Source organism: Vulpes lagopus, unplaced genomic scaffold (assembly GCF_018345385.1).
Source record: "Vulpes lagopus strain Blue_001 unplaced genomic scaffold, ASM1834538v1 ctg45_4, whole genome shotgun sequence".
NCBI classification, from domain to species: Eukaryota; Metazoa; Chordata; class Mammalia; order Carnivora; family Canidae; genus Vulpes; species Vulpes lagopus.
In genome coordinates, this window is record NW_024570839.1 from 206,490 (window position 1) to 222,633 (window position 16,144).

The 16,144-nt window shown below is 40.2% G+C and overlaps 1 protein-coding gene across 1 annotated transcript in view; it reads left to right on the forward strand.

Moving 5' to 3' along the window:
- The window catches only part of LOC121483885 (lysine-specific demethylase 4C), a 238,541-nt gene that overhangs the window by 200,863 nt on the left and 21,534 nt on the right, over positions 1–16,144 (forward strand). The window contains exon 11 of the mRNA XM_041742383.1: positions 2,849–2,957. Within this exon, the coding sequence (XP_041598317.1) occupies positions 2,849–2,957 (109 nt within the window). The remainder of the gene's footprint in view (positions 1–2,848; positions 2,958–16,144) is intronic.

Consider the following 16,144-nt stretch of genomic DNA (forward strand, 5'->3'; position numbering starts at 1 on the left):
AGAAATAGAAAAATAAAATATGATCTAATTTATTTGAAATGGTTGCTAAGGGAAATTTGAAAATAGTATTCACATAATAATAAGCAAAATTTACAACTTAATTTCACATGGGGATTAAGCTCAGCTAAGCAGATACTGGGGTTCTTTGTGGGATGGTGAATGAGTCAAATGCCTGTTTAAATTTACTCACATTCTTTAAATTAGAATGGAACCCAAAGTAACTTTTCGCTTTCCTTGTTTTCAGTGTTGGTGTGGTGGTGATTCTACCCTCAATGCCTTTAACTTTCATCCTAACCTTTTTTTTTTTTTTTTTTTTTTAAGATTTTTAGTCATTTATTCATGAGAGACACAGAGAGAGAGGCAGAGACATGGGCAGAGGGAGAAGCAGGCTCCATGCAGGAAGCCTGATGAGAGACTCAATCCTGGGACTCCAGGATCATGCCTTAAGCCCAAGGCAGATGCGCTTAACCGCTGAGCTACCAGGTTATTCCAACCTTATCATTTCACTGAGCAAACGCTCCCAGCTACTATGGAGGCCCAAGTGACTTGGTTTGCTCCTTTGCAGAATCAGCTGTGTGATACTCTCTTCTCACACTGTGGTGTCAGGCAGCCCTTCAGAGCAGTACAGACCCACTTTGTTCTCATGTGGTTTTGACCAGTGTTTTTTAGTATGAAATGTAATGCTGTGTCTATGCGTTTAACACTTTAGTGTGACTTCCCAAGAAATACTATTTTTTGAACAGTGTCTGTCTATAACTGGGCTCCATGTTCTTCCTGCAATAAACTGAATATGTTCACACTTACATGCTGTTCCTGTTGCCCTAAATCCTTCTCTGAGCCCAGACAGCTCCCTCAGTGCACTCGAGACTCAAATGTCTCGTCAGAAAGGCCTTCTCTGATGACGCTGTGTAAAATAGCTCCCTCCCATCTCTTTCCATTCTTTTGTTCAACCCTTTTTTCTTTATTGCATCTTTCTTTCTCTTTCTTTCTTTCTTTCTTTCTTTCTTTCTTTCTTTCTTTCTTTCTTTCTTCTTTCTCTTTCTTTCTTCTAAGATTGATTTATTTGAGAGAGAGAGAGAGAGAGAACTTGTGTTTGCACACATGAGTGGGAGGGGCAGAAGGAGAGGGAGAGGGGATCTAGCAGATTTCACACTGAGTGCAGAGCCCGAAGCAGGGCTCCATTTCACAACCCTGAGATCAGACCTGAGCTGAAACCAAGAGTCAGAGGTTCAATGGATAGCGCTACCCAGGCACCCCTACTGCATATTTCTTAATAATACCTAGTAAACATACTTCTTATTGTTTATTGTCTATGCCTTCCTCTTTTGTAATGCACATTCCTTGAAAGCTGAGACCTGGGGTAGTTTTTCCTGCTGTAGCTCAGTTCTAAGGAACAATGTGGCATATAGTGAGGACTTGATAAATATTTCATATTAATTTTTAGCTAGAGGGCGTTAGTGGCTCAGTGGTTGAGCATCTGCCATTGGCTCAGGTCTGATCCTGGGGTCCTGGGGTTGAGCCCCACAGGGACTCCCTGCTCAGCAGGGAGTGTGCTTCTCCCTCTGTTCTCTGCTTATACTTTCTCTCACTATCTCTGTTGCTATCTCTGTCTCTCTCCCTCAAATAAATAAATAAAATCTTAAAAAAATTATTTTAGCTAGTATGAACCACAGATAAATCTCATCCGGTATTACTTTTTTCTTTTTTAAGAGGAGGGGGCATGGGAAGAGGTGGTGGGGAGAGAGAGAGAAAGAGAATGAGAGAAAGAATCTCCATGCCCAGTACAGAGCCTAATACGGGGCTTGATCTCATGACTCTGAGGTCATGACCTAAGCAGAAATCAAGAGTCAGACATTGAACTGACTGAGCCACCCAGGTGCCCCTCATTCTGTGTTCTTTGACATCCTTTCCTTAATCACAGTTTTGATGAGAATGTTGTCACACATTTTCTCATAATCCTGTTTTGGTGTCCGAAGCTGGTGTAGTTTTTCTACTTCTAGCCACTACTTTTTCAGCTTACCAGGGACATTTCTGAGACTCCTTTCTTCCCTAGTCAATTATTGATGCAGATCCATTAGTTTCAGACTCTTTCTCTGAGCATCTCCCTCCTTCCATCTCTTTTTCTCTCTCTGTTTCTGATTGCATGGGCAAGAGAGCTTATAAGTAGATGTTATCTGAAGATGTCAGGGTATATGTGGTTTTTCATATACCCTTGGAAAGAAAATATAGTTTGGAGAGACCAGACAAAAAATTTTATGTAATAATTAAGTGGTTTCAAGATGACAGTAATGTACCATATTAAAAAAAAATCTTTACATTTCTTACTTGATCCTCAGAGAAGTGGTCATTCATTTCTCAGTGGAAGGAAGTATACAGACTCACTTTGGCAGTATTGCTTTCTGGGTAAAGATAGAAAGCAAAATAATCTGCCAGATTTTCACACGTGGCCAGTACAAGGTGACCAAATGCCATAGTTCTATGTTGTTATGATTATATAATTCTAAATATAGATTAGTTTGGAAGAACTTTTGAAAACTTGGTAACTGCTGGGTTCATTGCAAGTTTGATAAGCGTACCCTATACCATAGATAGTAGTTTAATATGCAGTGGAAGGACAGTTAATTGATCTCTTGGAAAAATAACTAATAGTATGGGTTCCTGTTTCTTTTGACTTATAGGTTTTGTTTGTTTGTTTGTTTTTTAAATAAAGGACTAATTCCCCAGCACATAAATAAGTATAAGAATTCTTTATAATTAAATTGTCATAAATCACTGTGAACCATAGTTTTTCATTCATAACAAATGTTTAACTGTGAGTGTTTCTTTTCCATTTTTGTTCTGTGACCAGAGAATAGAAGGAGAAACCAAAACTGCTAAAAGTTGGCGCCATCCTCTTAGTAAGCCTCCAGCAAGATCCCCACTGACTCTGGTGAAACAGCAGGCAATAAGTGATGAAGGTGAGTTTGTGATGTTTTGCAGTGTTTATTCTGTGTATACTATATGGTATGCAGCATTTATTCTGTTTGTTATAACAGACTTGTCTAAAAATTACTTGGTAGAGAAGAAATTTGACCAAATTGTAAAGATATACATAAGGAAATCATAAGTAATAAACAGTTTACATACAAAAGGAATTTGGATTTTAAGGGTAAATTCATGCTTCATTTAAGCTGGCTATGTTCCTAGTCAAAGTTTTCCCATTTTATACGATGGGATAAAATTGGTCTTTTCTGACATTTGCCTTAAGATACTCTAGAGGAAGTTGAGAACCACTTCTCTAAAGGTGTCAGATCACGGAGTTACCATGCGGTAGGTTTCTTTGCATTGTCTTTATTTTTAACTTGAGTTCTTCAATATTTTTAACACCATCTTGAATAAGAAACCACCTCCATATCCTGTTATGCCTGGTTTGTGGTGAAACATCCTTTCTCCTTAACTAGATTTTACTGACATGGCTTGATGTGAAGTAGTTTCATTTACAACCAGTTACTATTCCTGGACATATCTGTACTTATCTGTTTGTTTTATCTGGCTACCCTTTTTACTTCTCTTTCTCTCTTTTTCCAAAAATGTCTTTTTGTTGCTTTCAGTTAAAAATCAGACCACTGTCTCACTGTTTCTTCCTTGCAAGCATCTCATAACACATCGGGGGGGGGGGGGGGGTAATGTGTGCTTATTTTTCTTTTCTCTAAAAAGATTGATTGAAATAGGTTTTCTATAAAAAGCCTTTCTTCAAAGTATTGTCCTTTACTGGTGCAAATTGTTAACGTCATGTGCTTGTGATGATGCTCTCAATGGAGTAATATGAACTTTGGGTTCAGGCTTCTTGTTTGGTTTGAATACAGTCAGCAGAGTAGACATCTGTAGCAGATTTTTTTCTTTTTTGCTGTCTACTTTTATACCCTATGTTTAGTTAGGAAAAGAGATCATCAGTGTAGGGAATCAATGATTGTAGCAATTTCTGTAACACCAGCCAAAGGTGAAATTCTGTATCTAGTAATAGAAATAGTGAAACATATTCATGTTTATTTCCATATATCATCATGTTCATTTCTTCTTTCTCCTGCTTTATTGTGCTCAGCACAAACCATTTTCCTCTTAGTGTCAAAATAAAGGACAATTCTGTATAAGGTAATTACTGCTTACCATACATTACTTTTGAATTTTAATTACCCTTCTTCATCATCGGCTGTGTTTAGTGTAGCTTTTTGGAAAGGAATGGATTATACTAACACATAAGGAAAACTACTTTCTCCAGTTTCCTTATTTTGATGCAAGCCATCATAAATTGGCCCAGCGTTTCTCCATGGAGAGCACTTCTGGTTTCAGTCAGTATAGCTTACAAAATTTTTAAATGAATTGGTTTAACAAAGTCATCTCAAGAGTTTAAGGTTAAATGTCTTGCTGAAACATTGGGGTGTTTGTACTTTTTTGCAGTCATAAGCTCTGTATTTTAATATGTTAAGGACATAGTAAAGAATCCTCTGAGGATTTTTGAGAATTGAAAAGAAAAAAAATCAGAATTTTAGTGATGTCTAAATATTTTTGCAAGTTTCCATACTAACAAGGGGGAATATCCCGTGTCCGGGAGTAAATTATATTTGACCCTTAAGCAACACAGGTTTGAATTGTGCAGGTCCACTTTTCGGTGAGTTTTTTCCGATAAATACAGTACAGTACTGTAAATGTATTTCCTCTTCCCTATGATTTTCTTAATAAAATTTTCTTATCTTATTGTAAGAATACAGTATATAATGCATATAATATACAAAGATTGGTTGTTTATGTTATTGGTAAGGCTTCTAGTCAACAGTAGGCTATTATTAGTAGTTAAGTTTTGGGGAAGTTCAAAGTTATATGTGGATTTTCAATTGCATGGGGATTTGGCCACCCTAACTCTCAAGTTGTGCAAGGGTCAAGTGTATTTATATTATGGGATTCGTGAATGTTACTTCTGTCTTTTGCCTCTGTGTCTGGTATAGTTGGAAGTGAATGAACATCATTATTAGAAAATGATGAACTGTGGGATTAGTGCTCATTTGGAGTACACAACTCCAAATCCAGCTTCTTTGTGAATTTTTCTACCTTGACCACTAGACTCCTCTTGCATTCCTCATATACAAGTAGGTGTATGTCAGTCAGGAACATAACTACATTAGAACATCTGAGAAGTTGAATCTCTAAAACAGCAAACAGTGTCTTCTGCTGGTAAATGAACATTTCTCTATTGAAGCTGGAATTTGACTCCCTAACAGAAATACAGCAAAGGGGAAAAATATTGATCCAGCATCTCTGGGAATTTATGTGTAGCTAGGAGCTAAGAGTCACTGCTAAATTGCTCTTCTCAAAGGACAGTGAAGTGACTCTTCGATATTTAAATGATCTGAAACTATAGAGACCATTCTGGTAACTATAGTTAGTGGCAGATCCAGTAATTACAGAATCAGCAAGGATTTCCAGGCTCTCAGCCTGTTCTTTTCTGGAAGATTTTCTATACTTACCAGCAAAACAGTGTTGTTTGTGGTAGAGCAGAGAGGGTATATATAAGAAAATTATGTTTAAAATATACATAAAAGCCTTTACATAAAAACGGGTATCTAATTCTTTTTTCTTCTTCTTTTTTTTAATAAATTTATTTTTTATTGGTGTTCCATTTACCAACATACAGAATAACACCCAGTGCTCATCCTGTCAAGTGCCCCCCCAGTGCCTGTCACCCATTCACCCCCACCCCCCGCCCTCCTCTCCTTCCACCACCCCTAGTTCATTTCCCAGAGTTAGGAGTCTTTATGTTCTGTCTCCCTTTCTGATATTTCCCACACATTTCTTCTCTCTTCCCTTCTATTCCCTTTCACTATTATTTATATTCCCCAAATGAATGAGAACATATAATGTTTGTCCTTCTCCGATTGACTTATTTCACTCAGCATAATACCCTCCAGTTCCATCCATGTTGAAGCAAATGGTGGGTATTTGTCATTTCTAATGGCTGAGTAATATTCCATTGTATACATAAACCACATCTTCTTTTTTTTTTTTTTAAATTAACTTTTATTGGTGTTCAATTTACCAACATACAGAAAAACACCCAGTGCTCATCCCGTCAAGTGTCCACCTCAGTGCCCGTCACCCATTCCCCTCCAACACCCGCCCTCCTCCCCTTCCACCACCCCTAGTTCATTTCCCAGAGTTAGGAGTCTTTATGTTCTGTCTCCCTTCCTGATATTTCCCAACATTTCTTTTCCCTTCCTTTATATTCCCTTTCACTATTATTCATATTCCCCAAATGAATGAGAACATACACTGTTTGTCCTTCTCCGATTGACTTATTTCACTCAGCATAATACCCTCCAGTTCCATCCACGTTGAAGCAAATGGTGGGTATTTGTCGTTTCTAATTGCTGAGTAATATTCCATTGTATACATAAACCACATCTTCTTTATCCATTCATCTTTCGATGGACACCGAGGCTCCTTCCACAGTTTGGCTATTGTGGCCATTGCTGATAGAAACATCGGGGTGCAGGTGTCCCGACGTTTCATTGCATCTGCACCTTTGGGGTAAATCCCCAGCAGTGCAATTGCTGGGTCATAGGGCAGGTCTATTTTTAACTCTTTGAGGAACCTCCACACCGTTTTCCAGAGTGGCTGCACCATTTCACATTCCCACCAACAGTGCAAGAGGGTTCCCTTTTCTCCGCATCTTCTCCAACATTTGTGGTTTCCTGCCTTGTTAATTTTCCCCATTCTCACTGGTGTGAGGTGGTATCTCATTGTCGTTTTAATTTGTATTTCCCTGATGGCAAGTAATGCAGGGCGTTTTCTCATGTGCATGTTGGCCATGTCTATGTTTTTCTTTGGTGATATTTCTGTTCATGTCTTTTGGCATTTCATGATTGGATTGTTTGTTACTTTGCTGTTGAGTTTAATAAGTTCTTTATAGATCTTGGATACTAGCCCTTGATCTGATATGTCATTTGCAAATATCCTCTCCCATTCTGTAGGTTGTCTTTTAGTTTTGTTGATTGTTTCCTTTACTGTGCAGAAGCGTTTTATCTTGATGAAGTCCATTAATTCATTTTTGCTTTTGTTTCTTTTGCCTTCATGGATATATCTTGCAAGAAGTTACTGTGGCCGAATTCAAAAAGGGTGTTGCCTGTGTTCTCCTCTAGGATTTTGATGGAATCTTGTCTCACATTTAGATCTTTCATCCATTTTGAGTTTATCTTTGTGTATGGTGAAAGAGAGTGGTTTAGTTTCATTCTTCTGCATGTGGATGTCCAATTTTCCCAGCACCATCTATTGAAGAGACTGTCTTTCTTCCAGTGGATAGTCTTTCCTCCTTTATTGAATATTAGTTGACCATAAAGTTCAGGGTCCACTTCTGGATTCTCTATTCTGTTCCATTGATCTATGTGTCTGTTTTTTTGCCAGTACCACAGTGTCTTGATGACAACAGCTTTGTAGTACAACCTGAAATCTGGCATTGTGATGCCCCCAGATATGGTTTTCTTTTGTAAAATTCCCCTGGCTATTCGGAGTCTTTTCTGATTCCACACAAATCTTAAAATAATTTGTTCTAACTCTCTGAAGAAATTCCATGGTATTTTGATAGGGATTGCGTTAAACGTGTAGATTGCCCTGGGTAACATTGACATTTTCACAATATTAATTCTGCCAATCCATGAGCGTGGAATATTTTTCCATCTCTTTGTGTCTTCCTCAATTTCTTTCAGAAGTGTTCTATAGTTTTTAGGGTATAGATCCTTTACCTTTTTGGTTAGGTTTATTCCTAGGTATCTTATGCGTTTTGGTGCAATTGTAAATAGGATTGACGCCTTAATTTCTCTTTCTTCAGTCTCATTGTTAGTGTATTAGAAATGCCACTGATTTCTGGGCATTGATTTTGTATCCTGCCACGCTACCAAATTGCTGTATGAGTTCTAGCAATCTTGGGGTGGAGACTTTTGGGTTTTCTATGTAGAGTATCATGTCATCGGCGAAGAGGGAGAGTTTGACTTCTTTTTTGCCAATTTGAATGCCTTTAATGTCTTTTTGTTGTCTGATTGCTGAGGCTAGGACTTCCAGTACTATGTTGAATAGCAGTGGTGAGAGTGGACATCCCTGTCCTGTTCCTGATCTTAGGGGAAAGGCTCCCAGTGCTTCCCCATTGAGAATGGTATTTGCTGTGGGCTTCTCGTAGATGGCTTTTAAGATGTTGAGGAATGTTCCCTCTATCCCTACACTCTGAAGGGTTTTGATCAGGAATGGATGCTGTATTTTGTCAAATGCTTTCTCTGTATCTAATGAGAGGATCATATGGTTCTTGGTTTTTCTCTTGCTGATGTGATGAATCACATCGATTGTTTTACGAGTGTTGAACCAGACTTGTGTCCTGGAGATAAATCCTACTTGGTCATGGTGAATAATTTTCTTAATGTGTTGTTGTATTGTATTGGCTAGTATCTTGTTGAGAATTTTTGCATCCATGTTCATCAGGGATATTGGTCTGTAATTCTCCTTTTTGGTGGGATCTTTGTCTGGTTTTGGAATTAAGGTGATGCTGTCCTCATTGAACGAATTTGGAAGTTCTCCATCTCTTTCTATCTTTCCAAACAGCTTTAGTAGAATAGGTATGGTTTCTTCTTTAAACGTTTGATAGAATTCCCCTGGGAAGCCATCTGGCCCTGGACTTTTGTGTCTTGGGAGCTTTTTGATGACTGCTTCAATTTCCTCCCTGGCTATTGGCCTGTTCAGGTTTTCTATTTCTTCTTGTTCCAGTTTTGGTAGTTTGTGGCTTTCCAGGAATGTGTCCATTTCTTCTAGATTGTCTAATTTATTGGCGTATAGCTGTTCATAATATGTTTTTAAAATCGTTTGTATTTCCTTGGTGTTGGTAGTGATCTCTCCTTTCTCATTCATGATTTTATTAATTTGAGTCTTCTCTCTCTTCTTTTTAATAAGGTTGGCTAATGAATGGTTTATCTGTCTTATTAATTCTTTCAGAGAAGCAACTCCTGGTTCTGTTGATCTCTTCCACAGTTCTTCTGGTCTCGATTTCGTTGAGTTCTGCTCGAATCTTTATTAACTCTCTTCTTCTGCTGGGTATAGGATCTATTTGCTGTTTTTTCTCTAGCTCTTTTATGTGTAAGGTTAGCTTTTGTATTTGAGTTCTTTCCAGTTTTTGAATGGATGCTTGTATTGCCATGTATTTCCCCCTTAGGACTGCTTTTGCTGCATCGCAAAGATTTTTAACGGTTGTATTCTTCATTCTCATTAGTTTCCATGAACCTTTTAATTCTTCCTTAATTTCCTGGTTGATCCTTTCATCTTTTAGCAGGATGATCCTTAACCTCCACATGTTTGAGGTCCTTCCAAACTTCTTGTTGTGATTTAGTTCAAATTTCAAGGCATTATGGTCTGAGAATATGTAGGGGATGATCCCAATCTTTTGGTATCGGTTCAGACCCGATTTGTGGCCCAGTATGTGGTCTATTCTGGAGAAAGTTCCATGTGCACTTGAGAAGAATGTGTATTCAGTTGAGTTTGGATGTAAAGTTCTGTAGATATCTGTGAAATCCATCTGGTCCAGTGTATCATTTAAAGCTCTCGTTTCTTTGGCGATGATGTGCTTAGAAGACCTGTCGAGTATAGAAAGGGCTAGATTGATGACACCAAGTATAAGTGTATTATTATCTAAGTATTTCTTAACTTTGGTTATTGATTGATATATTTGGCAGCTCCCACATTCGGGGCATATATATTGAGGATTGTTAAAGTCCTCTTGTTGGATAGATCCTTTAAGTATGATATAGCATCCCTCTTCATCTCTCACTACAGTCTTCGGGGTAAATTTTAGTTTATCTGATGTAAGGATGGTTACCCCTGCTTTCTTTTGAGGACCATTCAAATTGTCAGTGGTTCTCCAACCTTTTATTTTCAGGCTGTAGGTGTCCTTCTGTCTAAAATGAGTCTCTTGTAGACAGCAAATAGATGGGTCCTGCTTTTTTATCCAATCTGAAACCCTGCGCCTTTTGATGGGGTCAATAATCCCATTCACGTTCAGAGTTACTATTGAGAGATATGAGTTTAGTGTCACCATGATATCTATTCAGTCCTTGTTTTTGTGGATTGTTCCACTGAACTTCTTCTTAAAGGGGAATTTTAAGAGTACCCCTTAAAATTTCTTGCAGAGCTGGTTTGGAGATCACATATTCTTTCAGTTCCTGCCTGTCTTGGAAGCTCTTTCTCTCTCCTTCCATTTTGAATGAGAGCCTTGCTGGATAAAGTATTCTTGGTTGCAAGTTCTTCTCATTTAGGACCCTGAATATATCCTGCCAGCCCTTTCTGGCCTGCCAGGTCTATGTGGAGAGGTCTGCTGTTACCCCAATATTCCTCCCCATCAAAGTCAGGGATTTCTTGTCTCTTGCTGCTTTAAGGATCTTGTCTTTATCTTTGGAATTTGCAAGCTTAACTATTAGATGTCGAGGTGTTGAGCGGTTTTTATTGATTTTAGGGGGGGGATCTCTCTATTTCCTGGATCTGAATGCCTGTTTCCCTTCCCAGATTAGGAACGTTTTCAGCTAGGATTTGTTCAAATACATATTCTGGCCCTGTGTCCCTTTCGGCGCCCTCGGGAACCCCAATTAAAGGTAGGTTTTCCTTCCTCAGGTTGTCGCTTATTTCCCTTAATCTATCTTCATGGTCTTTTAGTTGTCTCTTTTTTCCTCAGTTTCCTTCTTTGCCATCAACTTGTCTTCTATGTCACTCACTCGTTCTTCCACCTCGTTAACCCTCATCATTAGGACTTCTAGTTTGGATTGCATCTCATTCAATTGATTTTTAATTTCTGCCTGATTAGCTCTAAATTCTGCAGTCATGAAGTCTCTTGAGTCCTTTATGCTTTTTTCTAGAGCCACCAGTAGCTGTATAATAGTGCTTCTGAATTGGCTTTCTGACACTGAATTGTAATCCAGATTTTGTAACTCTGTGGGATAGAGGACTGTTTCTGTTTCTTTCTTTTGAGGTGAGGTTTTCCTTCTAATCATTTTGCTCAGTGCAGAGTGGCCAAAAACAAGTTGTATTGGGAAAAGGAGAAAAAGACAGGAGAGAAAGAAGGAAAGAAAAGAGAAAAAGAAAATAGATAAAAGGAAGAAAGAAACAAAAAAGAAGAAAAAATGAAAGAAGGGGAAAAAAAGGATGGGGGAAGGAAACAAATCAAATGCAAAAAAAAAAAAAAAACGGGGGGAGTATCTTCTGATTCTGTATACTTTAAGTCCCTTGACTTCCCCTGGAACTTGTCTGTCTAGTTGGTCTTCTGGGGGAGGGGCCTGCTGTGCTGATTTTCAGGTGTTAGCACTTGGGGGAGCTGCTCTGCCCCCTGCCTGGTGCAGGGCTCAGTGGGGTTGTTTACCCCGTGAGGCCCCAGGAGGAACAACCGCAGTGGCGGGGCCAGCTCTGGAGCCCTGGAGTCAGCTCCCGCAGTAACTAGGGAGCTCTCTCCGTCTGCAGGGCCTGGAGGCTCCGGGGTGGGGCCGCTGATGTGCTCAGCTCGGGACAGGAGCATCCTCGCTGTCCTGGGCCCTCCCAGCCTATGCCTGTCCCTGGGGGAGGCCAGATCCTGGGCTGTGTCCCGGCGCCCTGTGCTCCGGGGCCTGCGCTGTTGGATTCGCGCTCCCGCCCCGCACCCCCCTTCGCGGAGCTGCCCCCGAGCCCCTCTGAGCTGCTCCCGGAGCCGCGCAGCCCCCTCTGCTCGGAGCCTCTTCCTCTTCCGGAGCCGCCCCCGAGCTCCTCCCGGGCCGCGCAGCCCCCTCCGCGGAGCCGCCGCCGGAGCCCCTCTGAGCTGCAGCCCTTCGGGAGCTCGGCGCACTCCCCCCGGGGCGCAGGTGTCTGTTAGTGTCCCAGGGAGCCCGAGGGCATCCCCGCCCTCCTGGGTCCTGCTCTAACTCCCTGCGAGCCCCTTTCCCCCCGGAAGTTTGGTGCAGCTCCTGCTTCTCCGGGCCGGGGCTCTCCTGTCCTGGGGACACTCGCCCCGGCCTCAGCCCGGCTCCTCGCGGGGCCCATCCCCCTTGGAGGCCTTTTGTTTCTTTATTTCTTTTTCCCCGTCTTCCTACCTTGATAGAAGCGCGGACTCTTCTCACTGGAGCATTCCAGCTGTTCTCTCTTTAAATCTCAGGCTGAATTCATAGATTTTCAGGATAAATTGAAGGTTATCTGGGTAATTTGGTGGGGACAGGTGATTTGGGGACCCTACTCTTCCGCCGTCTTGCCCTTCCCTCCTAGTATCTAATTCTTCTTTGTTTTTGTTTTTAGTGAAAAAAATCTTAAATGTGTACTGAGTATTTTATTATTTATAATTGAAAAGAAATTTCTAACCTGCCTCTGGTTTCCTTTTAACTGAAATGTTTTTCAGTTGTATTTTCCTAAGTTAGCTGTACAAGGTGATCCTGAAACATGGAATAATACTCTATATTTTTTCTGTTTATTAAAATAATTAATAGAAATGTTGAATTAAAATGTAAGAGAGAAGACTGAATGGGTCATTTTTACTTTTGAAGCATTTCCTTATTCCTCCTCTTATGATATGTCAACCAACATAATGGCATATTCCTGTTCTCCAGTTTCAGCACTTTGTGGTTGAGTGCCGCCTGTAGGGAAGGAGAGTGTGCATGCAGCATTGGTGAACTAGGCAAGCTCCAAGAACACTCTTGCCTGGCCTCGGTACTAGGAGTGAGGGAATGGACCCCTGTAGGGTTGCAAGCTCAGAAATCTTCCACAATATTTCTTTTTCCTTGGTTGGTGAAGATGAGGGCTCTCACACATTTCCCTTAATATTCCAGCCTCGATACAGGATAAGTGACTTCAAGGCCATCATGATCCCGTACCAGCTTCGCTTTTCAGCTTCATTCCTCTCAACTACCCTCCATGAATCCTCCTTTTCATTCATTCAACATTTTTCCCTTCTGAATGTAATCTACTGCTTGTTTACTTCGATGCACTTCTGCCAACTATTGCTTCACCTGTGCTACTCTCTTTTCCTTCTTGAACCAATCTCTGCTCACCACTTATTCCTCCTGTCCATACCTCTGCTGTCTTGTTATATGTATACTTAGCTCTAGTATACCACCAGTATGCCACTTGTCACTTTATATTATGCTTCATTTTTTGTCTGTCTCCCTGCACTCACTCCTTTAATCTTGCCTTCCCAGCCTAGTTTAGAGTTAACCACTGTGGCTTAAATCACCTGTGGATCCAAAAGCAAGAAAGCCCTGGTGATCAGTAACTTTGAAATTAGCCATTAGTCAAATACTTTAATATGATATATGCTGTCATGTTAAAGGAAAATCTAAGTTCTTGTCCAGGAAATATTCTCTATATGTGTATGTGTATAGGAAAACACACAGTTTTAATTAGCTGAATACATATCTTAGCTAACCCAGTTTTGTGTTCCGACTGTATTAGTATCTTCTTTACCATTGTGCCAAATCCTAGGACATGCTCAAAGTTGAAATGAAACTGCCATGTTACAGACATGGTTGATGCTTTGGAGACCTGAGGGCTCCCAGAGTAATGATATCCCAATGGGGCAGTTGCTTGTCTAGCACTGCAGTGTGTATTTGTATTTGTTACTTTTCTTCCTAGTTTGAGGTCATTCACATTCACAAATGTCTAACTCCTCGTGTGTTTGCTGACTGGGGTTTTCATCAGCAGCACTTTAATCGTGCTGACAGATTCCAAACCTCCTCCTATACTGATATACTGAACATGAATTTTGTCAGTCGCCTTGCCTGACCCCTCGTGGTTCATTCTTTGTTCTCTGAAGCTCTCATCCTTCATATATGTATGCATTTCTTTTAAATTTACATGTGTAAAATTTCCAGCTTTTCCTACTATCGACTTTTATGATGTTTACTGCTTTTGTACTTTCTGTGCACCTAACTCCCTTGGTGAGTTGATAAGGTTAATGTTTCTCAAGCAAGTGTGCACTAAGGGCAGCCCTGTAAACGTATAAGAGGCATCATGAACAAGGTAGTGGCTGATACAGTAATATTCCATATAGTGATCTCTACTGCTGCTGGTGGCAGTTGAAGTTGACATACTCATGCTGTCAAGTGGAGTTTTGCTGGAGAGTTTGAAAAGTAAGTTGAAAGTTTATTAGAAAATATATAAGATTGTTATCAGGTGATCTTCATTTTGTTTTGTATATTGGTAATTTTTCATTTTCAAACACATTTTTTTTTAAATTTGGGCAGAAAAAGTATTTTAAAGAGACATGGAGTGTCAAGGTGTGATGGATTAGATTACCAAATAATCCTCCATTTGCAAAAGAACCAGAAATAATTGATAAAACAATCAACCTTGAATGCCTGCGTAGCTCAGTCGGTTAAGCCTTTGGCTCAGGTCCTGGTATGGAGCTCCACACTAGGCTCCTTCCTCAGGGGAGAGTCTGCTTCTCCTTCTCCCTTTGCCTCCCCCCAACCCTTGGTTTGTGCTCTCTGGCTCTCTCTGTTAAGTAAGTAAAAATAACTTAAAAGAACAACAACAACAAAAATCAACCTTCCACACCCATGGAGGGACAAAGCCATATCAAATGTTTGTCCCTGCCTACAGTCCTGATCAGCTGGCTGCAGCTCTCTGTGAGCTCTGAGACCTCCCTGCTTTGATAGCTGTGTTTACACAGTACAGCTGTAGCATCATCAGCCACGTGGAATTGTTTTGAGAATTAAAACATTGTGTGGAGCACTCAGAGCAGTGTTTGCATGGAGGGAATGTTTGTGCTTATTGTGATATAATCCTGAAGAATAGGTAGAAGGTTGATAGTGGAGCTAATCCAGGGGGGATTCAGAGAGAAACAACCTCACAACCTCACGTTGGTAGAGGAGATCTCCTGCTGTGGCTGTTTGGGGTAAATATGCTGGGAAATAGGGAACTTCATAGGATCCCGCAGACACACAGAGCTGACCATTAACAGGCAAAGGATGAGAGGGCTTGCTACCTGGGTCTGGGCTGGAATGGGGAAAGGGGATAGGTAATAAGACAAAGTCATCCTAACAGTTCTTAACCATAGGACTGCCGTCACATGTGTGTCTTATGCTAAGTCAGAAATTTAAAGTCAAAGTGGGTCTTGACTGTTAATGTGTCTCAGGCATCTAGCAGAAACAATTACAAAATCTTTTGAACCCACTCTAAAGTGGAATCTGCTTTACTACTGGAAAATAGACTCTGACTAAAGTCCTGGCCTAGATGTCCCTTATCAGTTGTTTGCGGTTTTTGGTTTTCAAAGATTTTACCTATTTATTTGAGAGAGAGATAGAGAGCACGAGTGGGGGAAGAGGGAAGAATAGGGAGAGAGAGAAGCAGACTCCCCCAGAGTGGGGAGCTCAATGCAGGGCTTGATCCAGGACCCCGAGATCAAGACCTGAGCTGAAGTCAAATGCTAAACCCAGTAAACCACCCAGGCACCACCCACCTCACCCTTTCATCCCCGCTTTTTTCAGTTTTTTGACTGATTTTGGCTTCTGTTTCTACTTGGGTGAAATATGAGAATTTGCCAGAAAAGATTGGGATTTCTAACTTAGGGGCTCAGGAATGGATTTTTGGCATTTCAAATACCCTAAAATGACATGTGGTGATATGTTGAGTTCATCCCTAGTGGACCAAATTTTTATTTCTAATTCTTCAACTATAATTTTATAATTTATAATTATATAGAAAGGTTGAAAGATCCAGATACTCATCTGTAGCATGTTTACCCAACTACAAAGGTGACCGCACCTACAAGGAATTGACAATATTCAGATTAAAGCCCTGCCATGGCTCTAATTTTCTCTAATCTCAGCTGTCTGGAAAGCTCTTTATAAATCATCAATTCAGCAAGTGCAGTACAGTAATGAGCTGCTAAGCATCTCTTTGAAATTAAAGACAGCTTAGACCTTGATCCCTATCTCTGTAATGTCTGAGTGCCTTGAGGGTTAGATTAGGAGTGTATTTCAGGCAATGTTACAGCAATTTATTTTTTTAGACAATCTGTCTATATTAATACTATAATTCATTTAGTAATGGATTAAATATTTAAATATAGAGATGGAAGGGATAGAAATTGCTGCCTTACTTACAGATTATTCTTGGTGTTTGACAGTTATTT